At 36.5% G+C, this 16,223-nt stretch overlaps 1 protein-coding gene across 1 annotated transcript in view; it reads left to right on the plus strand.

The window, feature by feature from the left end:
- The first annotated feature begins 3,571 nt into the window (after positions 1-3,571).
- TINAG (tubulointerstitial nephritis antigen) overlaps positions 3,572-16,223 on the plus strand; it is an 84,906-nt gene continuing 72,254 nt past the window's right edge. Inside the window, exons 1-4 of the mRNA XM_029944487.1 lie at positions 3,572-3,917; positions 9,056-9,119; positions 9,782-9,871; positions 15,948-16,062. Of these exons, the coding sequence (XP_029800347.1) occupies positions 3,572-3,917; positions 9,056-9,119; positions 9,782-9,871; positions 15,948-16,062 (615 nt within the window). The remainder of the gene's footprint in view (positions 3,918-9,055; positions 9,120-9,781; positions 9,872-15,947; positions 16,063-16,223) is intronic.

A 16,223-nucleotide genomic window follows, 5' to 3' on the forward strand; every position in this document is an offset into this window, starting at 1 on the left:
ATCTCTTCTGATTATGGAACTTCTACTCTTGCCTTAGGAAAAAGGCTATGAATATATACATATCAGAGATAACTCTTCCAAAGACTGAGGAAAGTAGGGTGCTTATACACCAACGCCTCTAGGCATTGTTTAAAGATGGCTTCTGGGTCACAGGGAGGGTATTAATTCTTCGGCACTTCTGGCTTGTTATGCAGTGGGGTGGTGGGAGGGAGTGGGCTCTGGCTGTTAACTCATACAGTGGGAATGTCAGCTAGCTTGTTCTAAACTGGTGAGGATGGTAGGCATATGGGTAGAGTGAACACAATGTCTAATACAATCCTACTAACAGACTGAAGGAATCAGATAAGAGAGAGATTGATGTATAGGAACCAAAAGATAAGTGAAAGAATAAGATAAATGGCAGTAGGCTAAAAAGTGTAGGTAAAAGAATGGCCTGAGAACAGGATGATACTTTACATTATGAGTGTGGAAGGAAGATGGGAAAGATGGCCAAAAATATAGATAGGTTTATGAGTTTGATGACAGGAAGGTGTAGAAGTAACATTTGCTCTCTTTGCTTTCTTGGTAACCTCAGAGAGGGGGTCATCCCTAGAAAATGATGATCTCTCTGGTAAGCCAGGAAAGTAAGGTTTGTAATGGCCACTAAGGGACATGGGAGACAGGCTAAGTAAATATGAGTCACATTTAAGAGCTCTGCTGAGACAACAATCCAAAAATTTATAGTGGCTCCAATTCTATGGGCCCTTGGATCATCTCTAACAATACTCAGTAGATGTGTGACAGGGCCAGAAAAAGCACATTGTAGGATTCATTGATTTATTGAAAAAATATTTACCGGGAGCCTATCTTAGTGCTAGAGATAGAACAGTTAACAGATAAGTTACAGATAAATAAAAATTCTGTGATTTTCTAGAGGTTAACATTCTGAAGAGAAAACACAGAAAATATGATTGGTGAATAAAATTATAGTATATTAGTGTTAAGCACAGCAAATGGGGGTATGGAGTGCTAGGGCTGGAAAGAAAGCAAGATTTTATTTTATTTTATTTTATTTTATTTTATGTTTATTCATTTTTGAGAGAGAGAGATGGGGTAGGAGGGACAGAGAGAGAGAGTGAGAGAGGGAGACACAGAATCTGAAGCAGGGTCCAGGCTCTGTGATGTCAGCACAGAGACTGATGAGGGGCTCAAACCCATGAACCCGTGAGATCATTACCTGAGCTGCAGTCACTTAACTGACTGAGCCACCCAGACACCCCAAGAAAGTGTCACTTTAGACAGACACTCTGAAAAGGTTTCATTTGAAAACAGGAATACTTCAGAGAGGTGAACAATTATGCCATATGGATATCTGCAAAGCATGTTTTGGGTAGAGGGAAATGCAAGTGCTGAAATCCTAAGATAGGAGTGTGCCCCGCATGTTGAAGAATGGCAAGGATAGTGCAATCATTGGATGAAGATAAACAAGGGGTAAAGTGGTTTAAATTGAGGCCAGAGAGACAGCAAAGTTGGAGGTCCACCTTGTAGAAAGCCATGGCTTTTAGGCTCATTTGGTGCTGGAATGTTTTGAGGGAATATGAGGTATGAGGACTAGAGAAGAACAGAATTGAGAACGTTGATGAAAACATAGTTTAAATCATCACCGAAGGGGAACTGTGTGGCTCAGTTGGTTGAGCATCTGACTTCTGGTCAGGTCATGAACTCACCATTTATGAATTCAAGCCCCACATCTCTTTCTGCCCCTCCCCAACTTAGGTTCTCTCCCTCAACAAAAAATTTATATCATCACTCAAACAGAAAAGGAATCCAAGAGTAACCAGGTATAAAGCCTTACACATAGTGGGAAGAGAATCAGGAATGAATGAAGTTAAAAGAGAGGAGTTCCCAGAATGAAGTTAAAGTTAAAAGAGAGAAATGTAATGGTGGGTTACATTTATTTAGCATGCGTGATTGTGCCAGGTACTTTGAGTATTATCTCATTTAAATCACCCTCATGATGTGGTACTAAATATTATTATCCAAATTTTACAGATGAGGAAATGGAGGCATAGAGAGATTAAGCCAAAGCCATGCTGCTAGTGTGATGATACAAGATTTTGAACTCCATTATTAGTCTCTTAGGCTCCAGTTTGTAATGTAGTGCTAACTGCTGCACAAGATTCACGTATTTGGGAATTGGAGGTTAGTGGGGGTCATTGTTCATACATGGTGAGAATATTGATAGCACTTGGCTGTAGTTTAGGCACTCACCGAATGGTAAGGAAATCTCTACTTGTCATTTTGGGATGAGAGAGTCAGAGTGATTATGGAGAGTGATGCCAAGATCATGTAAATTTGAAGCAAAAAAGATAAAGGGACTTATCCTAGTTTAAAGCCAGAGAGGAAGGGGCAAGAAAATGTGAATGAATGATGTGTGAACCAGATAATTTATGAGGCAAAGTCAGGGAACAAGTCTGAACATTGGAATTATAAATTAGCCTTGGAGAAGATCCTTGTTTTATAGGAAAATAATGGAGGACCAGAGAAGAAAATTGTGAACCCAAAGTCATAAAGCCAATTAAACAGTAGCCAGGGACCAAAGTCCAGGTTTCCTGACTGTCAAGATAAGTCCTTTCTGTGAGGCCATCCAGACACTTGTGCTGAATCATCATCCACTGGTTACTTATCCCAAATCCAAAGGGAGCTTTTGTAGTTAATGAATAAACACAAAACAAAACCCACTGTAAATGCAAACCTCTACAGAAACACTAAAGACATCTTGACCTTTGGGTTTCCTTCAGGACTCCCTCTCCCTGCAGGTTTTTTTTTTTTTTTTTTAGCACAGCGATTGACTTTCCTTGACTATAAAATGCCTTCCAAATACTGTAGTTCCTACACCAATGCCAAGTTAGGGACCTGCATAGGAAGAACTAAGGTCACCCTCAGGGAATTTCTAGCTGTATTAGGCTTCACTAAGCCTTGAAATCAAAATGCTTCTGGTGGGTAAATGGGCTACAGACGGGAAATCAAGCCAGTGTGTGACTGGGCATGATTTAGAGCAACTGTTACTGATAAGACAGATCCTAGCAGGCAACCTCACAAAAGCCTGGATTTTAGTTGCAGCGCAAGTAGGTGAAATGAATAATTGTGTTTTTGACTTTCCAATTTCCTCTACCTTGCCAGTGGTTATTGCAGCCATAATTTGGGCCATGTGTATTCCAGAGAGGTTTCTGATTTAAGAATCTAGATTTTTTTTGTAGGCAAGCAATATTTGATGTATTTCATCTAAGATAAGATTTTATGTATTTATTTTTATGGTGGTGAGTATTTTTGTGTCGTATAAAATATTATACATTTTTAACTTTGAAGGAATGACAAGGATCTATTTTTAACACTTATATTATGTTGGGCAAACATTGAAATTCTTGTTTAATGTTTAACTACAAGAAGTATACTCAGTTCAAGTAAAGGATTCATTTCAGGATTTAGGCAGAGTTGTCTTGATAATTAGAATTCAGGTTCCACGGAGAAGCCCCAAAGCCAAGAGTGTTGGATCTAATAGAAAGTGGGAGCCCTACCTAACCTCTAGAGAATGTGGACTGGATATAAGATCTTAATCTTTTCCTATCTTACCATAGAAATTTGGATGGAGAAACAGTATTTATCTCAAAGAGAAGGAACTGATTTCAATAGGAATCACACCATTTTGGAAGGTTCTCGATTCAAAAGATCCACTTTCAAAGGACAATACTGTAGAAATTTTGGTTGTTGTGAAGACAGAGATGATGACTGTGTCACTCAGTTCCATGAGGCAAATGCACTGTGTTACTGTGATAAATTCTGTGAAAGGGAAAATTCTGATTGCTGTCCTGATTACAAGTCATTTTGCCAGCAAGAGAAAGAACGGCCTCCTCATACAAAGCCTTGGTATCCAGAAGGTAGGCTTTGGGAATGTGTTTGAGCAATCTCCTAATTCATTACAAGATCTGTCCGACTTTCTTTTCCTCTCCTTCCTTCCTATCTTCCTCTCTTTCTTAAGATGAAGTGAAAAATGAATATTATGATTAAATAAATTTCCTTTCAAGTGTTAAAGTGCTTTGGTTTAGATGCAAGATACCACATTGTACCAGCACCTTCAAGAAAGTTTTCCTGTGATAACCGTGAATGCTGGTCTAAATCATGTGAATACCGACTCCGTATTTTTTAAATTTTTTTTAATGTTTGTTTTTGAGAGAGAGAGAGAGACAGAGGGTGAATGGGGGAGGGGCAGAGAGAGAGGGAGACACAGAATCCAAAGCAGGCTCTAGGCTTTGAGCTGTCAGCACAGAGCCCTATGTGGGGCTCGAACCCATGAACAGTGAGATCATGATCTGACCCAAAGTTGGATGCTCAACCAACTGAGCCAGCCAGGCGCCCCTGACTCACTGTATTTAGAGGTTACATAAAACTCTTTCCTTCTTTCTTTGTGAAATGTTTTGACAAAAGGACTCTTAAGCTCTTAAGCTTTTTTTTTGGTGTGTAACCTTTTAGGGGATCTCATTGTCACAGGCCTGATCATCTGCAGATTTGTGTAACATTTTGCTTATTACATCATGTGACCAATGGACCCACTAGCATTGTAACCCATGATACGGCAATGCCATTAAAACCAGTGCAAAAGCAAAGTCAAGTCAGCTACCTAAGTAATAGCAGATAGGTTTTTCATGTGTATTTTTATTTTGTTTTGTTTTGCTATTCAGGGAATTTTTACACCATTGAAACAAAGGAGAACTTCATATTAGGGTAATTATAAATGTCGAAGATTGAGTGGATAAGTACAAATAATTCCTAAGGGGGGTGATGGTAGGTACTATCTTGTCTAATTATAGGAGAATGGTTATAGATGCTGAACGATCAATATATCCAAGATTTGCAACAACACACAGAACAACACACTTCTGCTCTACTTAAATAAAGCCTTATTTTTTTGTTGTTGTGGTTGCCCATCACATCAAATCTCCTCAGCAGAAATGCGGAGTGATGGTGACTAGAAATTACCGTTGAAGCCAACTTAGGATCAACTAGGATTTGGCATCTTTGTTTCAAAATCCAGCTCTCATTTCAAAATCCAGATGCTGTTGCCTGCATTCTCAGTGATGTCGGCTTGCTGGTAAAACATGCATATAATAGGTTAAAATTTCCACAGAACTATCATATATCCTAGACTTTCACCTCTATCAATATATAACTCAGAACACATCAAATATTTGTTTTAGCCTAAAAACGTGGCAGATCCTTTACCAAGAATGGGGACTCTTGTCCTTCATAAAAAAATTATTCTTCAATATCCTCACTATGTCAGACATTGCATTTAGTGCTAGGACCACAATGGGGAAGAAAAAACCAAGATTTTACTCTCTTTGAAGTAATAGTCAAGTTGCCAGGGAGAGGGTAAGATTCACTGTACCACCACAAATTGTGGTAAATGCTCTGAAGGAAATATTTAGGGTTCTGTGAAAGTATATAGTAATGCAACAGTAATGTGTAAAATGTAACAGCCTGAGGAGATTGTCAGTGAGGGAAGACATTTAACAGAGACTCCAGGAGTGAGAAGTGAGCTGACTTGAAGGAATACTGACAGGAAGGTGTTGTGGTTCACAAAGCAGGGAGCTTGGCCTGATCCAGGAGCTGGTCCTTGGCTTGGTCCAGAAGCTTCATTCCTGGAGAGTAATGGCTAGCAAAGAGTTGGAGGTGACAAGAGGTGAGGTTTGAGAGGTGCGTTAGGGTCAGATTATGCCAAGATGTATAGGCTATATTAAGGATTTGAGATTTTATTCTGTTCTGAGGACTCATTGAAAGATGTTAAGTGGAAATAGAATTGGTCTCATGGGTTTTGAGTCTCAATATTATGTATAAGTTGTAGTACTCTTGATGTGCTACAGCATATTTTAGCTTATTTGAGACATATAGGACATTTAGGAAAGTAATTCCTACTTCTTCAATGTCCATTTTTGCTGGAGAGCTAGAATTTTGCTCCAGCTTTAATTTAGGGTCATGTTTTAGGTAGAAATTATATTTCAGGTATAGTTTTTATTCCATTCATTATGAAGGGAAGCAATTAATCATTTTTATTTAGTGGTAAAAAGTTCACATTAGACTATAATTGCTCTTATGAAGGTAATTTGTTTTCTTTTGTTTTATCTTATGAAAGTAGCTGGTTTAAAGAAAATAGCACTACACATATTAAAAGTCATGCAAAATTAAAATAAAAATACAATGGTGTACTATTTGTATCAATTTGTGCATGTATAATGTGACTTGCCTCTGAGATGCTAAGTTGTTCATTAACTGATCTACTAAATATTATTTTTCAGTTATCTAATGACATGGTATTATATCTAGTTCTTTATACTGCAACTGTCCCAAGACCTCTTTTTAAGCCAATGACTTAAAACTGTGTACAGTATCTTAAGGGTTATAAAAATAAATATGTCCCTTTTGTATAAACTAGAAGTAGGGCATACTGGTAAGTATCTCTCTCTCTCTCTCTCCCATGTGTGTGTTTCTTTTCCCCCTTCTCCTAGTAATCAGAGGGTTTCAATATGAAATACAGAAAAAAAGTGATGAGTTTGAAAGAGAACCAAAATGGATTTTTCCGATGAATCTTTTGGTGTAGCAGATCTTAGAGAAAGAAACAGATCTTACCATCTGTTGTAAAAAGACTTAAGTTAATTTGATTAACTTTTATGTTCACATTGGTAAAAAAAATGTGTGTAAGCCACTGACACATTTGAATTGGATAAGGGTTGTTTACTCCTTCACAACCTCTTTAACCACATTATAATGAAGAAAAGTCATAGTCCAAATTCTGCCATATACTGATAGTTACAAAAATATGTAAGGAGACATAGACCAATTCATATAACCTGTGTAAGCTTCATGAAGTCTCAAGACCCTGTCCTTAAGAGGGTCCCATATCTTCCTTGCTTGAATAATTTATTGGAGGTACATGTGCTAGTAGCACAGCAGAAGGATTCTGTTGCCCTTACAAGTGGTTGTCAAGGAAAGAGAATGCCTCCTACCCAGTGGCAGAGGCAGAACTTTTTAAAGATCAGTCTTAGGGTGCCATCAATCTATGAGTAGAGGTTTTTTTGACCTTAAGAGGAAAATACTATGTTGGGTATAAGAGTAAATATTTTAGCTAATCTGCATAAATTCAACACTAGGAATTTAATCGATAACAGCTGATTGCTTATATCCATCATATTGATTAAAAGCCACTAATTTTACCAATGAAAGCCCATTTCTGACATTCATTATACTGGTCCTCTAGTGTTCATCCAAAGATGGATAATGAAAACACTTAGAGCAGCTGCCCTGGAGTCTGGTCTTTCAGGGTGAATGCTACTCTCCTTGCCTGGGATGTGGATTCCTGATTGGAGCAAGTAACTGCCTGCCCTGATGAAGTTTAGACCAGCATAGATATTATAATGCATTATGATAAAGTATTATAATAACTTACAGGCATCATATTATCAGCTATTTTTTTTTAAATCAGTGGGCCAACTATTTCACTCTCCAAATACCTGATTTGCCTTATTTTGTATTAATGGCTGTTCAGTTGCAAAACCCTATTAATTTCAACAGTCAATGGCTTCATTTTTCTTTTGTTGAGGTGCTATGTGGGTAACCAATTTAATTAGCTCACTCTGAGGTGCTTCATACACACTTCATTGAGAAAATGAAGCCACCAGTAATTCTCTCATCTCCATCATCCTAGTTTTCATCGTCTCTCCCTCTGGGTTACTGCCTACACTGAATTGCTTCCTCCTCTTGAGCTCTGACTCCTGTCCTCTCTTGTCTTTTCAAGATCTTCACTTGTAAAATTCTCTCTCTCTCTCTCTCTCTCTCTCTCTCTCCCTCTCTCTCTCTCTCCCGCCCACCCTCTTCTCTCCCTCTCTTTTCCTCTTTTTCTCTCCCAAAGCATCCTCTCCCCCGCTTCTTTCTTGTATCAATGATCAATTTACAAAATGTGTTTTTCTCGTTCCCAAGTTTGAAATAGCCCTCCTTTGTCTCCATGTCCTTCCCTAGCATCTCTGTCATTTCCTTTTTTCTTTTTTCTTTAATGGTAAAATAGCTAAAAGAAACATCTGCTTCCTGATCCTCAAGTCTCTCATGAATCCATTCCTATGGGATGTCATTCCCTGCTACTTTACCAAAATCCCTCTTGGCAGCGTCGGAGACTTTCATATCACCAAATACAACATTCAGGTGTCTGTTCCCCTTTTCTTGACTTCCCAGTGGTGCTCCACATAGCTGGCCACTCCCTATTATGAAATACTTTTTTTCTTGCTACCAAGGTTCTACCCTCTCATAAATTCCCTATTCCCTCATAGGCCACTAGTTACTTTATTAACCCAGGTACTAATTTCACCTTATCTTATTGATGGTTTTCATATAATGATAATACACCATTGATCTCTTTTGAGTAGTTTATATAATCTGATAAACTAGTTAAAAACTGGTTTTAGTTAACTGAGAAACATTTGGACTTGGAACTCAAATGGCTACAATCTTACTGGTTTCATGAATTTTTCTCCTGATCCAAATCCTCAAGAAAAAATAGGATTTATCTTTAAAAGGTAAATTCAATGAAATACCTTCACATTTTGGTACAAAACTTTGAGCTCCTTAATCTTGTCATATGTGATTCATCATATTCACTTGATCATGATTAGATTTTTTAAAATAAGAAATGCGATGAATTTATTCAAATACTGTTTTATTGCTCATCTATTTAAATACATTATTTTTTGAGTGTGGTCAGTAATTAGTTATTTCTTAATCTAGTTTTCATGCTTTACAAACTCTTTGTTGGAAAATAATATGCAGTTTTAAAGATAAAAGCTCATGGAAACAAGATTAGAAAAATTCTGTATGTAAACCTTGACACAAACCAGATGTGAATTTTCATCAGCTTGGCACCAAATATTTTTGCATATTTGAGAAATTAAACAGAATTTTAGGTTACTTGTTGTGCTGATGCATTTTATTATTCAATTTGGAACTTTCATTTGTTGACATGTTATGTTGACAGGTTGCCTCAGAGATGGCCGACCTTATGAAGAAGGATCAGTAATTAAGGAAAACTGCAATTCTTGGTAATGAATTTAAGTGGCACACAACTGAATTCTACTGTCCGTGTATGTTTTCTTGAACTACAGGAGTATTGTAAAATAAAATAAATATTTAAATACAGATAGAATCATATAATTCCTAGGATATCACATATCTATAGCTTTATATAAGCATATTTCATCTTAATGAATATTGAAAAATCTAACCATAGGTATGTCTTTGAATGCCATTGTTTGTTCATGACAGTGGCCTTCATTATACAGCAGGCCTGCACTGAATTTACCTCTTAATTATAAGCATTCTACAGGCAAGATAAGCTAGAGGCCAATCATGTTTCTTTGATCACAGTAACATTATATAGAAACAGCCTGCCTTGAAATGATTATCCCACAGAAAGTTTCCGAATACAAATATACTGAATCTACGGTCTAAATTCTGTTTTCAAAATTCATTGATTGTGTGGTCATTTCATTTATTAATCGCCTAGGGAAGAAGTTAAGAGCATATTGAGTGGTAGCTAATGCATGTGTTATCATTTTATTTTTGCCAGGAATCAAATAGGCATATGGCTATCACTAATCAAAAAATATGTTTTATGCCTTAATAATGTGCAATTCTGGTTGCTCATTTTACAAATGTACTCCATAAAGGCTAGACCACTTTTGTGATTTTTGTATCTTTGCAGCACATGTTCAGGACAGCAATGGAAATGTTCCCAGCTTGTATGCCTTGTTCAACCAGAACTAATTGAACATGTCAATAAAGGAGACTATGGGTGAGAACAATCTTGCTTTGTAGACTTTTTAGCAGTCCCTGTTACTTCTCAGGATTCAAACAATGTATTTCCTATCATTTACTTCTAAAAAAGGTCATTATTTCGAAAGAAAGAGTGGGAGAGAAATGGGAAGAGAAATAGAAAGACATGTAAGATTGAAATGAATGTAGGTAAACCTTAAATCATTAAAAATTAAAATGCACAGAGAAATATAAAATGGGGTCTTAAATTGTCTTGGAAGGAGCAGTGTCATGGTGTGAGAGAGGGAAGAAGAGGAAGCTGTAGTTTGGATAAGTATTTATGTAAAATTAGGAAGTAGGCAAAAAATTGATTTATTCGTATAAACCATATTTCTCCCTCGGCTGCTGCCCTAACCCAGTCAATCGACCTGGGAGAATCAGAACCTCAGAGGTCATTATTTAATCTTGATGATTCCCCAAATAACCAGTCCATCTAGACAATTTCACTGACATGACCTGTGTAGCCAATTTCACTTTTGGTTGAATCACAAGACATGTTGAGCCACTTTACTTTGCTAATACACTAAACATAAGGCTGGCTGACACTTAAACATAGGAAATAATGGTCTGATGCTCTTTGAAAGGTTAATACATTTGGTGGCTTCTCTGTTTACACAGAGGGAATTATGATGTCAGTGTTAACACTGGTTTTCTTTACTCAACTAAAAGAAAGAGAGATCGTTGGCTGGTATCTGCCTCAGGATTTTTCCATTGCCATTGATCAAATCTCTGTATTTCCTTGGCAACATTTTCCACATTCTGGGAAGGATCGTATAAGAAGATCTATTATCAAGAAACTATAAAAATGATAAGATCCTGAAATATAATTTTAAAAAGTAGAAGTATCAGTTGCTTCCCCATATGAGACCATGGGAGAGATATTTCCCAGCACTGTGATGACACTGAATTTCAATGTACCCAAAAAAGTTTCTTGGAAGACATGAAATTTAGAAAGATAAATTTTTTATGTTATTACTCTTCAACCATGCTCCATTCCTGTGTGTGTATGTGTTTAATCAATATTTTAGGTGATAATCTAACATTTTAAGTATTTCTAGGGAAAACATAATTTTCTGTGGCTGATACTTAAATCATTAAAAGAACATAAGAATGTGTGTCATCATAAGAAATGATCTGAATCAGCTTCTTAAAATAATTCAAAACTTGACCTATTGAGCATGTATTTCCAAGAAGTCATTAGCATTAGCCTTCCTTTCCACTGTTAGAGAACCCATCAGGAACCACAGTCAAAGGCAACGTGGAAAATACACATAAGATATGGAAGCTGTTAGGAAGAAGTTCTTTTTCTTTCTATCATTTGTTCATTGTGAGATAACTCTAAGACCAGTTAGGAGGCATGGCTTCCCTTTAGTAGCCAACATAGATGACCTTAAAAGAACAAAAAGTAAAGTATAACTGGAGTAAAAGGAAACATCTATTGCCCACAGAAAAATAAGTTGAGTAAAAGAGACAAGCTATTAAGAAAAGGAGTAAAGCTAAAATTATTACCAGAGGGGGAAAACAGGTAAAAGGAGTCCTTGAATTTAAAAGTTCTGGCACTTGGGGGCACCTGGGTGGCTTAGTCGGTTAAGTGTCAGACTTTGGTTCAGATTATGATCTCATGGTTCATGAGTTTGAGCCCCATGTCCAGCTCTGTGCTGCTTGCTTTGAACTCTGTGTCTCACTCCTTCTCTCTTCCCCTCCCCTGCTCATGCTCTCAAAAATATATAAATATTTTTAAAAATTCTGGCACTCAGATTTTTTCTGTTCCTGATGTTCAAATTGTTTTCATGTGTGAAAAGAGAATCCTATTATCCAACACTAAGTGGCTTTTTAAAAGAGCCTACCTGCAAATATATACTCTCTTTGCTTTAAAACATTTATTTTTCTCATCTTGGCGGAGTTTTAGATTCAAGTCTTTATTCATTCCACATAAGGTACTTCAGTGCATATTTATTCCCTGTGTTATTTTTTTAATACAATCAATTAATATTAACAAAACATGTGTTTCTCTTGGAGCACTGCTGATGATACAAATAAATAATTTCTGTCTTAAAGGAATTTATAGTCTAGCTGAGGAGTCAACATGTCATCAGTTTGTGAAAGGATTTCTAATGATAGGGCAGGATTTAAGTGCCAAATTAGTAGCAGGAGTAATAATCAGCAAGTTAGTGGAACAAAGAGAGATAGATAACTGTTTCAATGATCTGATGTTGTGCAGCAAACTACTCCAGAATTTAACAGCTTAAAACCATGAGCTTTTCATTTGTTCACTTCAGCACCTTGGAATGGACTAAGCTGAGGCTCTTCTGATCTCTGCTGGGGTTACCCCTATGTCTACAGACATCTGGAGCCTCAACTGGGGCTGAGCTGTCAAAGACGGCCTCATTCCCACGCCTGGTGGTTGGTGCTGGCTGTTGGTGGGCCTATGTGTCTCCAGCAGGCCAGCCTTAGCCTCTCTGCATAACGCCAGGGTTCAAATGGGGCACGAGAGGAAGCTGACTCCCTTCAGGCCTAAGCTTGCAAGTTGTGCAGCATCAACTCTCTTGCCTTCTGTTGGGAACAGCAAGTCCCTACACCTGCCCACATTCAAAGTCTGGGAAATAGATTCCACTTCTTGGTGCAAAAAGCCACAAAAAACTTGTGGCCCTTTATAATCTATCTCTTTTTTCCTCTTCACTCTCAGTCACTAGTCTCTTATAATTCCTGCATTCAAAGTTTCTTTTGGATATTTATGTTCTCTACCTCTCTGCTATATTCTAGTGTATTTTTTATGTAGTTAAAAAAAATTTTTAAGTATATTTACTTTGAGAGAGCAAGAGAGAGCATGAGCGGAGGAGGGGCAGAGAGAGAGGGTGAGAGAGAAGGAATCCCAATAGGCTCCTTGCTGTCAGCAAAGAGCCCAGTATGGGGCTCAAACCCATTAACTGTGAGATCATGACCTGAGCCAAAATCAAGAGTTAGGTGCTTAAATGAAAGAGCCACCCAGGAGCCCCTTTAGTGTAATTCTTTATCAAGCCTCCTTTGAGATGAGCTGATTTTTCTGTTTCCAGTCTGATCAAACTGAAACCAACCCTTCATACTTTCATGGTTATCCCTCTAAATCAAAGCTTTGATTCTGCTCTTCACATTTTTAAAAAAATATCAGTGATGCTCCATTGCTTGTGGAATATCATTATACTCCTTGATAAAAGTAACAGTCTGGCCCAAATACTACCTAATTTTTTATACTGTTTCCCATTTCCGTCTCCCTACTGTCTTTTATAGGTTTAATATTTAACTTATCTGATCTTCCCTGGATGTGCTACCCAGTTTCAAACCTGTATACTTTGCTTCTGAGTTGCCTTTTTTTTTTTTTAAGAATAAATGTTCTTTTCTTTGACATCTGTCCACCAAACTCAGTCTCATACTTCCAGACTGATCACTAAAGTAAATTTTTGTTCAAAGAAAAATTGTTAATTCCTTCAGGCAGAGTTGTGTTTGAATCCTCTACTCTGATCATACCTTGACCTAGTGCTAATAAATGACACATACTGAAGTCATTTATATTTTTGCAGTTTTTTTAGGATCTGAGCTCCTGGAAGAAATTTACTTATTACTAAGCTTTAAAAGAGAATAAGATAAATTAAGAATGTTCAATAAATGCTAAATAGGACTGAAGGAAAGTTATGAGTCTACATCAAAGAGGATGGAATGGAATAGTAGTCTTTTCACACTGTTTTGAGCATAAGTTACAGTAAAATGTACATTTAACTTCGTGATTTAATTTACACACATATTCTCATACATACCTGTACAAATAAATGCTATACACGCACATTCCTACATATATAAAAACACAACTTACTCTCACTATGTACAATAAACTTTAATATTTCCTATTATTTATCCTGTATTCTATTTTTTAAAATACCAATCCCTGCTCACTAAATTGAATAATTAATTAAATGACCACAAATGTATCTTAATATTTGAAAACTACCACTTGTAGGGCACCAAAAACATACTTTACTGATGTTATGGTTTTGCCTATGGCTGGTCTTAATAGTCTCTTAAAAATGGGGTGATATCTAACATAGTCAGAAGTTTCCTTGGGTGGTAGAGACTGCACTCTAAAATTGTGGCTTACCAACTGTCCATAGACTAATAAATGGGTAAAGAAAATGTGATACACACACACACACACACACAATGGAATACCCCAAGCCATCAAAAGAATGAAATCTTGCCATTTGCAACAATGTGGATGGAGCTAGAGTAGTATGCCAGGCAAAAATAAGTCAGTCAGAGAAAGACAAATACCGTATGATTTAACTCATATCTGGAATTTAAGAGACAAAACAGATGAACATATGGGGAGGGAGGGAAAAAAAGAGAGAGGGAAACAAACCATAAATGACTCTTAATTATAGAGAACAAACAGAGGGTTGATGAAAGAAGGTGGGTGGTGAATGGGCTAAATGGGTGATAGGTATTAAGGAGGGCACTTGTAATGAGCACTTGTTGTTAAATGTAAGTAATGAATCACTAAATCCTACTCCTGAAACCAATATTGTAGTATATGTCAACTAACCAGAATCTAAATAAAAATAGAAAAAAATAAATAAACTTGTGGCTCAAAGTTGCTTAAGGTTTTATGAACTACAGATTTTATTTTAAAAAAACATTAACTTGTTAGGCATATTCTTGAAAATCAAGTTGTATTTTCCATCATTCATGATAGTCTGTCATATAAGCAATTTTGGTAATTAGCACAATAGGATTGAATGTAGTTTGATTTAAGTACTGAAAACATATTATCCTCAAGTTTAAATAATTCAAGCAAGCAATGATTAAATTACTATCATCTTTCTCATCTCCTTTCATTTCTTAAGAAATTTGTTGTTGAGGGGCACTCGGATGGCCCAGGTGGTTAAGCAGCCAACTTCTCAGGTCCTGAACTCATAGTTCATGAGTTTGGCCCCACATCAGGCTCTGTGCTGACAGCTCAGAGCCTAGACGCTGCTTTGGATTCTGTGTCTCTCTCTCTTACTCTGCTCCTCCCGGGCTCATGCATTCTCTTTTTTTCTCTCAAAAAATAAAAATAAAAATAAAAATAAAAATTTTTGTTGAATTTAAATTTCAGTGTCAGAATTTGAAAACAAAGCTTCTTTTCCTATAAAAGGGCACAAACATTGTCACTAAAAAAATAAGTACTCTTTGCTAATTTTTCATCAATTGAACTTATATCATCATTAATAATGACTAAGATTATTGGGCACCTATACAAATTTTTTCTTTAATATATGATAGAATATTTCAGCACTTAAACAAAATATTTAATGAAATTAATTAGCACTAATGTATATTTTAATTATAACTATTTTATCCTCAATTTTTCATAGATACTTCCTTTTACATGGTCAAATTATTTTTAAATATAAATTATGTATAAAACAATTACCCTGTGTATTCTAGAAGCACATTTCTGTACATCCGAGCTTCTCTCTTTTTTATTAAAGAAAAAGAAATATTTCTTCTATCTTTATTTCTTTATGTCTTTTGAGAGAGAGGGGGTAGGTGACCAAGAGAGAGGAAGGCTCTGAAGCAGGCTCTGTGGTGCCAGCACAGAGCTTGATCTGACCCATGAATGGCGAGAACATGACCTGAGCCACAATCAGGAGTTAAGATGCTTGACTGAGCCACCCAGGCGCCCCTCAAATTTCTTTCTAAACTTCATTTTATGACATTTCAATGAAAATGTACATATTGGCCTTTTTACCACTTAATCCCATATAATATATAAATATTCATATTCTGAAATTTAGTATATATTGAAATAGCCTTAGGTTCCTCATATAAGTCATTAAGATCATTGATAGAGACCTAATTTAAGAAATTTCTCATAAGATTTACTCTAAGAGAAAGCAATAATACATCCTTTATATAAAGACTATCTAGCTAGCTTATAGTAATCATTTTGATTTTGTATCATTTCAGAAATATAAACAAACATGTGTTTATAAAAGTGCTATTACATAACCTGTACCAATTTTTCTCTTTCATTTGGAAGGTAGTTGGACAGCCCAGAACTACAGCCAATTCTGGGGAATGACTTTAGAAGAAGGCTTCAAGCATCGTCTTGGCACCCTGCCCCCTAGTCCCGTGCTTCTGAGTATGAATGAAATGACAGTAAGTGTTCTCTTTGACTCAAGTATGTGGGTGTTTGTACAGACATGTTTGTATGTGAATTTAAAGATATTTTAAATAATTAAAATTGTGAGTTTTGAGCTTTAAGAGTTATAATTTTGTCATATAAAAAGAAAATCTTTTCCGGAATGGTTGACACTTTC

Source organism: Suricata suricatta, chromosome 7, assembly GCF_006229205.1.
Source record: "Suricata suricatta isolate VVHF042 chromosome 7, meerkat_22Aug2017_6uvM2_HiC, whole genome shotgun sequence".
Taxonomy (NCBI): domain Eukaryota; kingdom Metazoa; phylum Chordata; class Mammalia; order Carnivora; family Herpestidae; genus Suricata; species Suricata suricatta.